The 10,084-nt window shown below is 49.5% G+C and overlaps 2 protein-coding genes across 2 annotated transcripts, besides 1 other annotated feature; both read left to right on the forward strand.

Moving 5' to 3' along the window:
- Nucleotides 1-10,084: part of a sequence feature (contig 1.161 621..266267(-1)) that runs on past both edges of the window.
- On the forward strand, nt 1,729-4,696 carry ANIA_08754 (asparagine synthetase B family protein). The gene is made up of 8 exons (XM_676931.2): nt 1,729-1,753; nt 1,817-2,233; nt 2,289-2,746; nt 2,798-2,881; nt 2,931-3,243; nt 3,281-3,439; nt 3,502-4,537; nt 4,598-4,696. Exons 2-7 carry the CDS (start codon nt 2,086-2,088, stop codon nt 4,419-4,421), a joined length of 2,082 nt encoding a protein of 693 aa, XP_682023.1. The 5' UTR covers nt 1,729-1,753; nt 1,817-2,085; the 3' UTR covers nt 4,422-4,537; nt 4,598-4,696.
- On the forward strand, nt 6,568-9,603 carry ANIA_08753 (Zn(II)2Cys6 transcription factor; the record flags this gene model as incomplete). Its single annotated transcript, XM_676930.1, has 5 exons — nt 6,568-6,730; nt 6,859-7,188; nt 7,319-7,489; nt 7,550-9,379; nt 9,518-9,603. The coding sequence occupies 5 exons, from the start codon at nt 6,568-6,570 to the stop codon at nt 9,601-9,603; spliced, it is 2,580 nt and encodes an 859-aa protein (XP_682022.1).

Genomic DNA, 10,084 nt, shown 5'->3' on the forward strand with positions numbered 1-10,084 from the left:
TAATTTCATATTAAGCCTTGTTCCGGCCTTAAGTCCTCGGCGGAATCAACCGGCATTGCCATATTACGAAGAACTCATCAATTCCTCGATGAACAAGGTTCAAACAGATTAGCTGTTAGACCGTCATCAGCAGTGAGGCAGGTCTTTAGTGAAAATGTTGGTTCTGAATGTATTAAATGCGAGTTAGGGCTTCCAGGCACGAGAGACCAATGGCGCCGCGACCTGGCAACAACATACTGAGTAACTCGGCATTTACTAACAAGTTGTTGGCAACTGTGTCGGGTAATAATTACCATGAATATTTGGCGCGGTCTGGCGCTTCCACAAAAGCTAGCCGCGCTTACCTTAAGGTTGCGAGTGGTGTATTCTGTCCCTATCCAGAATCCAGAATCATGTTATAGCGGCTGTCTTCGAGCCTGTTAGGACTCCATAAGGCGCTGAACCCAGCAATAATAGCTAGTCGCAGATCATCGAGTGGTTGTAAATGGAGGAGAAAGCCGAGAAAGCCGGGACTTGGGAACTTTTCGACGACGCCGCAGTTCATCAAGGTCCTATAATAGATGATGACTCGAGGTCTGGACTATCGGTGACAGATTTGTAAATTTGCCCTCGTAATAGGAAAACGCCATCAGAATGGAAAGGATTAAAAGGCAGGCCTATCACTCAATGTAGGCTGTAAATCTGTCGAATAGCACAATGCTCTGCGAATCAGCAATAGAGCCGCCCAGAATTGTGCCCATTACCTGTATGAAATCAAGCCTGAAAATGGCAAATAGACAACGATAGAGCTGAGTATTATTGTGATAGAGCAGATTGATAATCCGTTTGTATTAGCTGGTCTTTCCGGCGCCAGTTTCTCGTCATTGCTGATGTGCCGGGGCACATATATCTCTTCTACGCGAGTCTCGCCGGTAGTGGCAGCTCGGCCTTGGGTTCGGAGACGCATACTGCTGTCAGAATCTGAAGGCCGTTTCAAGATAGTGCATGCTATTAAGTACTCCTTGTAAGTCCCCTTGATATGAAGCCAGCTCACAATTGCTGATGCTTCAGTATACTTCGTTTTGAGCCCTCAATAGCCGCTTGCGAATGCTGGGTGGGAGGGTATTGGAACAGTCATTGCTTGGCCCAAGAAGGATACATCTCAGCAGCGGTCGTTCAGTCCATGCCGGAGAATTCTCGGTAGTGGTCTTGGTTTAAGGCGCAGAACTAGCTCAGATCTTGGACTATAACGCCACGTCAGCAACAGTTTCCTAGTAAAGCGCACACCACTCGTCACACCTTGACCATGCAATTGTCGAAACACGTCTTGATGCATAATGCGAACATGAAATGCAACTCTCTGCAGCGCCCTGAGATTGTCTGACAAACCGATCAGCAAGGATCAAATTGAAGGGTTACAATGTCAATTCAGTTACCAGTGTCCAATTCCCTAGGATCAGCGTTAATCGATTGAGGATATGCTAAGCTTTTCACGATCGCAGAGTGGCAAGGGAAGAGACGACGTGTCAATGGACGCGAGGGGCAGGTAAAGAACTAATTGAGCGGGGCCCTCAATGGTAAGTAGTGGATCCAGTTGACTGATGATATCAGCTCGCATAGTCGATCATATGTCCCGCCCACAGTTAGGTTCACCATCCTCTAGCTAATGCTAGAGTATCTGCATTGGCAATATCAGCAGCGACTCCTTCCTCTTACTATCTTCACGTGGCTTTGGCTTCACCTGTGAAACAACTGCTTTTCAAGCTCAGCGAAGGTAAGTATACTTCTCTCTGTCATACTATATATACTGAAATCTCTCTGCTAACACTGCCCCCAGTCTCCCATACAGGAATCCCTGCGACATGCTTTAGACTATTTCTCCTCAAGTCCCCGAGTCCATATGATTGGAAGAAAATGTATCAACACGGCAAAATCGGCAGGCTGCAGGCGTGGAGTTCCTATATAGGCAGCACCCTTGCCTGGGCCAAGAAACTACTTATATAAGTCCAATGAAGGCCCAGGACTTGACACGAACAACTGATTGATTGATTTACCTGTCCATGTCTAGCTGCTCCCGGGAACCTGCTGTTCTTCCTCGAAGCCATCATGTGTGGAATCTCAGCAGTTCTCAGTCTCAGTGAAGGTAGTATCTGCCCTCAAGCTCTAGCTAGTCAGATGAATGAAAGCCTGCAGCTGATTAAGCACCGTGGTCCTGATGCAAGAGGCCAGTGGCTCAGCTCAGATTATCGTGTGGGTGAGTGGCCTCTTCGAGAAATATCAACATATGGTCTAATTGTACCGTCATTTAGGCCTTGGACATGCCCGATTATCAGTAATTGATCTCAACCCCGCCGGTAACCAGCCTTTCCACGATCCTGAAGGCACCGTTCATGCGGTCGTCAACGGAGAAATATACGACCACAAGAAGTACCGCGCGAAGCTCGCCCATCAATATGAGTTCAGGAGCAATAGTGATTGCGAGATTGTTACTGCTCTATATCGACATTACGGTATCTCTTTTCTCAACAAGCTGCGAGGGGAATTCGCCCTCGTTCTCTGGGACGCAAAACGGAAGCTGTTTCTCGCCGCTCGGGATCGCTACGGTATTAAATCACTGTACTATACTGTGGTAAACAACAGATTATTGGTGGCGACTGAGATAAAATCATTCTTGCCATTTGGATGGCAGCCTGAATGGTCCATTGAGAATCTCCTCAGAAAGGGTTGGTTGTGGGACACCGAGATGTACTTCAAGGGAGTACACCGGGTATGGTAAAAAGGATGCTATAATGTCAATTAGCTGCTGACATTATTCTAGTTAGAGCCGGGTCAGTACATGGTCAGTCAGAACTATAAATTCCCAGTGGTGAAGACGTACTGGGATATGGACTATCCAGACAAGGTGAGTTGCTCTAATTGCACATCCACGGGCGCTCAGCTAACGTATATAGAGAACACCTTTCCCACAGACCGAAGAACAGATAGTCCTCGAGCTTAGAAAACGCATGCTAGAATCAGTGAGGCTGCGGCTCCGAGCCGATGTAGGGGTCGGATTCTATCTTAGTGGCGGGCTAGACTCTTCTGCTATTGCAGGGATGGCGAAATACCTTATACAGCAGGGTGAGCCTCTAGGAAACGACTCTAGTGGAGACATCTCAAAGATGAGCTGCTATACAATTCGATTTGGGGAGGGTAGCGGAGTGGATGAGTCTGGTATAAAGGATACCTTTGTCCCGGAAGTGAGCGACCGTCGTCTAACGAAATGTAGATGTTGCACAACGAACTGCAGACTGGCTTGGAGCCGAGCTGTACCCTGTGACATTGACCGAGGAAGATATCGCTTCCAGATTCGAGGATACAGTTTGGTATACTGAGACACCAATCCCAGACGTCAACGGGATGGGCCGAGTTGCTGTGGGAGAGTTGGCCCATTCGCATGGAAAGAAGGTCATCCTCACAGGTAAGTAAATGATATCTTCAGTATCAATCCACCAGCATTGCTCACTAACAAATTAAAACTAGGAGAGGGCTCAGACGAGCATTTCGGCGGCTACCCGGATATGCTGTCGAAGATGTTTGTCGAGCCGGACCTCTCATGGCATCCACCTCCATTCAAGATGCCTAATAGCTCGAAAGTATTCGAAGCTGGAAGGGAGGCTGTACCTGCCGCAGTTGAATCACTAGCGTCAACAAAGCGGATGCTCAACAATTCCTCGATATTCGCCCGTGTAGACTCATTCTACATGTTTCCATTGGCTTCAGCGACAGTAGAGAGCGAAGAACCTGATCCAGAAACGGCATTCGCAGAGAGTCTCGGCGCACAGACTCTTTCTAACATCTCGGAGAACTGGCACCCTCTGAACTCAGCAAGCTACCAGTGGACCAAATCCATCCTTGCAAATTACATACTCCGCTACATAGGAGACGGCGCTGATATGGTGTATCAGATTGAAACGAGACCCCCTTTCCTAGATCATCACGTTACGGAATATGCAAACCGTATACCTCCGAGTCTGAAAATCCGGTATGACCCTGTCAAGAATGACTTGCGGGAGAAATACATTCTCCGTGAGGCCATGAGGCCGTTCATTACAGACGAGGTCATGAACCGCACGAAGCGTGCATACCTGGGCCCTTCAAACTATAGAGAGGACGGGCCGCTGCATCGAGTTGTAAAAAGCTTACTCACTGAAGATAATGTCAACAAACTCGGGTTTGTGGACTGGGATCGGTTACAAGAGCATATTGTCAAGGGCTTTCGAGACGGCGATCCGCGTTATTTCCGCAGCTCGCTCTTTGTGGCTCAGCTCGTGGTCTTGTCGCAACGGTTTGGCGTCAAAGTAGCTACGACGACGGACGCGCTGCCCGTGACATCTGAGATTCTAGATCGTACTCAGAACAACGACAATATGACCACAGTCCAGGACAGAAGTCGCCTATAGCGGCTGCAGAGGTCCGTTTTTGAAACACGTCTCAGCTCTGTTTCTTCAAAATATGACCTTGCTATAAGCGGATCATCTTTAGATCGCTCTTGACATTCACCTAGCCAGCTAGCCGGGTCAGGGTAACTTCTAGAAGACAAGCTCATCGATGTGAAAAAGTCGGCTGACCGTTGAAGGCTTTAGGGAGGCAACAGGATCTCGTCGCGTCTTTAGAACTAGTCACATCTCGTGTAGCCTACATCGTATGCCGGTCAAGTTTTAGGCTTCATCTTGATGACAACGCTATGCACCGGCACCGTGAAGTACAGAAAAAGGGCGTTCATTTGACTTCTAAACATGATAGCGTTGGGTTGTTGGGATTTAAGTTTCCTGCTCGCGTGGCAACAAGTAAATAGTGACTATACTAGTTTAGCATCCATGGCTTTGCAATTTGTCCATGATTGAAGTTGTATTAGGCCTTGTAATGTCGAGTAAAATATGCAAAGGTGAAATTTGAGTTATCAAGGGACCTTTCAGAGGGACTCACCCATGCCCTGCCTTCTTCCAGCGAACACCGTCTAAGAGGCAGCTAACAATCGGTTTCTCATCCAATGCAGAACCCTGGTCGCCACTGAGTGGTGGGTAAGGCTTCCGTCTCACCCAAGCCTAAGAAGGAAGCAAGACCGTAGCTGATTAGGTGACCCGATATTACCACTGCATCCAGGCCAGATGATCCCTGCTGTTGGGGTCATTGTCTCAAGTGCCAGAAATCATCCCAGTATTAGCTCCATCGAATGGGAGGACCTTCGGGAATGTCAGCACAGAGTTGTCGACTAGTGCAAGTCACGAGTCCGAATATAGCTGATGCCTCGTCTTGAGTCCAGATGCCGATAAAGAGTTCAGATTGCATGTCTCATATGTACACCGGTAAACAACGAAACCTCAGGCACGGACGGTATCGGTCTTGGATGTTACTCTAGGAAGTCAGTTCAGTTGTACCCCATAAACTTTCAAGCAGGATAGGTGTTCTTGATTGCGACTAGGAGTTTGATGTACTCACCGGGCCAGCTTCATAAGGCGACCAGTACATCACCGCAATACTTTGGTGAGCAATGGCAGCAGGAAGAAATACCAAATCCCGGGATGTAGTTTGCTCCCCTATCCTTCCAGGTAAATAGTGAAAGCTCCTGTCAAAGCAGGACCCATTTAACTCGTATCTTGGAGAAGGCATCGGTGCGCAGCTGAAGAATACCTCATTTGTTCGATCTCTCTGGGGTGGCGGAAGTCAGTCAAGATTTCCAACTGGGACGACTTCTGCTGTCGGTAGTGTTACCACGTGCTTCAACTGGGTCAAGTCATACACTCTGCCTACAAGTAACTATCCGTCGTTGGTCATTCTTGCTTCTTCCGCTTAGCACCATCCACCAAAAAGCTCCAGAGTTAGAGCAATCCCTGCTGACTGGGCCACCACAGTGCTTACTTACTAGCGTCTCGCCATTGAGTCCCTAGTACCTGGCTAGGCAGTTTGCGAGAGTTCCTATTGGAATCTGCGCTCTAGCTCATTAGCATCAGATCCCAAGATCACCAGTCCTGGTTTGACCCAGTTACAGAAGAACACGATAAGGGGCTGTCTAGACCACGCCACCGGTCCCAAATTGAGCAAGGGTCATGGAGTGCGGCGGTGAGCCTCTTGCTTGATAACCTCCAGAAATGTTCAAATTGGTCTGAAAAAGGCACCCCATGTTTAGCCTTCAGCTACTGATCCCGCCGTTACACCGTGGGGGTCTGTGAGATTTGAGATATTACCACAAGTTTTGATTAGTGTCCGAGTCTAGCATCTATCACATTCTATCGAACTGCCATCTACAAAAGCAAATGTTTGCTTTGTGGGAAGCGATCACGGGATCCCTGCGAGCACGGCCTCCTTTCTCGTCATCACAGCATGTTCCTCATCTCAGTGGCGCTTTTCATCCTATCAGCTTCGGTTGCTACCTCAGAACTCGTGGTTTTATTTCCTATGTGTTCTATTTTCTGATCATGCTGCTTCCCGACAGAAGCTCCTTGGGTATCCGGACACGAGTCTAAGCGGAGGAACGGCTACCAGGAAATAAGAAGAGCTTCCCCGTTACCTCCACAATCCTTCGTTAATGTGACTAAACACTGCATAATGGAGGCATGGCTGGTCCGTACTCAGCAAGTTCGAGGCCCCAGTGAGACTCCGGCGCAATGCCCAAGCTACGCCCGTTGGATCGGCATATCCACGATTCGCAACTCGCTCCAACTCTCCGCACTCCGCCGCCTTAGTGCCAGCCCTTATCAGTCTGATGACGGTTTCTCCTCACGCCTAGGGGCTATTTGGGACCTTATTTGACTTTATCTCGCCCTCACTCCAAGTTTTGTCCCTATCTCGACAGCTAAGCACGGCCTTATCTGCGGGCACCAACAGTACCTTAAACAGAAATCAACTCTGCCGGCTTCGCGAATCATTATTGTTATATCACTTCCGCCCACGACTATACCAGTCGGCCATCTACAATCGTCATTGCCTCGTTCATATATCGTTCAGTTCCAACCCGTCATCGCTCTCCTCGCTTGGATAGCCCATTTGCACGCTATCTTGTTGGCATGGAAAAGATCAGGATTCCTTCCCCGTCTGCCATTCTTAACCCTCTTGCTGCTTTATCTTCCGGAGGTTCCACAGGTTCCGACTCCACTCAAAACGCAGCGCCTGTCCAGAGCCGTGTGACAACGACAACTAACAAGCCCAAGCAGTCAAAGAGTCGTAATGGTACAGTACACCAATTCTTTACAAGATGCAGTCCTAGATATAATCTGAAGGATAAGGATGCGGAAGAAACAAGGCAGAATGAATTCTTGCTGCGCAGTGCGCTGACCTCTTACCTGTTATACGCTTCCAGGTTGCGTCACCTGTAAAGCAAAACGACTGAAGTGCGACGAGTCAAAGCCAACATGCCTCCAGTGCAAGAAGCGTAACGTGGATTGTGGAGGATACAAAAAGGATTTCAAATGGCGTTCATTTGGAGAAAGCGACTTCCCTGGGAGGGGCTCCGTTCTAAAGGAGAAGAAAGGTAAACATGCAGCATCGGATCAGCATTTGACAGCAGGCTGATAGGCATCATCCGACACAGGAGGTTCGTCGCCACCTACTCGCAGTACTGTCATACGCAACCGGGAGCTGGTTGAAAATCAGTTCTCTGGGAAGGGAACAGTTGGCGGCTCGCAACCTCAGCGAAGCTCGCCCCGAGACATTTCCTCCGGCCGTTCTAGTCACTCGCCAGGCAAGACGGACCTGGGGCTCTCACTTGATCACATCCTTGGCTACTCGGTTTCTGGAAGCTTCAGTGATGACTTTTTTGCGTCGCCGTCTTCAGAAATCACACCAGAGGAGCAATCCTCCTGGTTTCCAACTATACCACTTACTCCTAGCACAGACCAGGAGAATACCCCTAGCCATACCTTGCTGGAAGCGTCTCCGGAAACAGACGAATTTAGTTTTGAAGCTCTGCTAGAAGGCGACGGTGAAGAGATTGAGGAGATTGTGCGGCAGCCAGATCGTCGTACTAGAGTGAGGAATCTTGGCCTCCCAGGGTCATACGTCCCCCAACAAACTGAGCCGACCATCATGCCCTCGGGGCCTCTTGCAGGACCTGCCCTAAGTATTGCAAGCCCAGAACTGCTTGTTTTGCACTTTGATAGGTTTACCTGTGGAATTCTGTCCATAAAGGATGGCGCTCGCGAGAACCCATGGCGCACTTTAGTTTGGCCATTGGCTAAGGACACCCCAGCCCTTTACCATGCAGTGTTCGCGCTGGCCGCATTCCACGGAAGCAAAGATAATCCTTCATTGAGGGTCTTTGGAGTTGACCATATGAGAATGAGCATTACGTGCATGGTTCAAAATATTCAGAGTATGAGGGCTGATGCTGCGTTGGCAACGAGCTTAGCTCTTGCTTTTGCTGATACTTGGGACCAACACACTCGGTCTTGTATACAGCATCTTCGAGGCGCGAAGGCGCTGGTGGCGCAAGTCGTTGGACTGGCGAGGCAGGGCGGGATTCAGGAGACTGATTTTAGAAGGGTGCGGTTCCTGTATAACACCTGGCTCTACATGGATGTTCTCGCTCGCCTGACTTCTCGCGAGGAACTTGGGAAACTAGAGACGGAGGTTCCTGCTTTTCCATGTCCAGAGAGAACAGTTCATGAAATTGATCCTTTGATGGGAAGTGCTGCCACACTGTTTCCGCTCATCGACCAAGCTGCCCGTTTGATCCAACGTGTCCGCAGAACGGAGTCGAACTCTATATCTCTCATTTCCCAGGCCATTGAGCTCAAGCAAGCGGTCGAACAATGGGAGCCGCCAGAATGGTTTGAGCCCCCAGAAGATCCCACGTCAGAAGTGCAGCATAGTATTCAAACAGCTCATGCTTATCGCTGGGCTACTCTGTTGTACCTTCAACAAGCTGTCCCCGAAATGCCTTCGGAACCACCACAGGACCTTGCCAAACGCATTCTGGTTCTTTTGGCCACTGTGCCACCTAGCTCACGTACAACAATCATCCAGATGTTTCCCCTCTTGGTTGCCGGTTGTGAGGCGGAGCAGGAAGAGGACAGAGATTGGGTGCTCAAACGTTGGAGCGCGATTCAAACCCGGCTGATGTTGGGCTCTATTGACCGATGCATTGAGGTCGTTCGTGAGGTCTGGGCTCGCCGGGATGCAAGTGCGGCTCAAAAAAAGCAACAACAGCAGCAGCAGCAGCAGCAGCTTCGTGGGTCTGGTTTTTCTCGCAACAGTGTTGGGAAAGCGTCGGACCAGGACAATGTGTTCTACACCGGCCGCGGCCCCGTGGTTTCCTCGCGAAGAAGCTCTGCAGTCTCACCCCTAGAGAATATTGAGTTTGAAAGGACGGTTCGTGGAAAGTGCCACTGGGCGCATGTGATGCAAGAATGGGGTTGGGAAGGTAAGTTTTCAATAGTCGTGAGGTTCTCCCTGAGGCTTTAACAACCAAACTAACAATCGAGTAAAGTATTCCTAGGTTAAACTCAGAGCACACACACACGCAGGGACGATCACTCTTTTTTAACGACGACAACGCCAGATGAGCTTTTCACGCCATTAGCCGCCTGGTTATCTGGAGAGCTAGACTCCCCCAGCTTCTGGCATGCCCCTTCTCGCGGCGTCTGATTTCTCGCGTCTAGTCGGAGCGGAGCCGTACCATCCCTCTCCAAGTACAGTCGAAGGGAATCCAAATATGGTTCCAGGTCACGGGTGATTGAGACAGTCGACATAGTTGCGGCAGTATGGAAATATATAGCTTGGGAGTCGGCTGCCGGGTGTACATGTGTTTTTGGGCTTGGAGTTAGTGCGGGTTTGGTTTGCTGGTCTTGTTGAAAAAGCTGGTCTGGTCTACACGTTTTCCATAGCGAATCAGTAAATTGGTCGGAGCCGGTATTGACGGATATCACTTGCTGCTTCGGGCTGTACGTATTCTGCACTTTCAGTTGTTCTGCTAGTACTTGACTGTTTCTCGCTCTGACGCTGGCTTCTCGAATGTTGACAAAGGCAATGACGATCGCACCGGCTATAGGTACTACTTATCCTCTGTAGTAAGGCCGTTCTGGTCGCGTTGGGGCGTTGATGCTTTAAAGCCGGTTGCAAGAGCGGC

Source organism: Aspergillus nidulans, chromosome III (assembly GCF_000011425.1).
Source record: "Aspergillus nidulans FGSC A4 chromosome III".
In the NCBI taxonomy this organism is placed as follows: Eukaryota; Fungi; Ascomycota; class Eurotiomycetes; order Eurotiales; family Aspergillaceae; genus Aspergillus; species Aspergillus nidulans.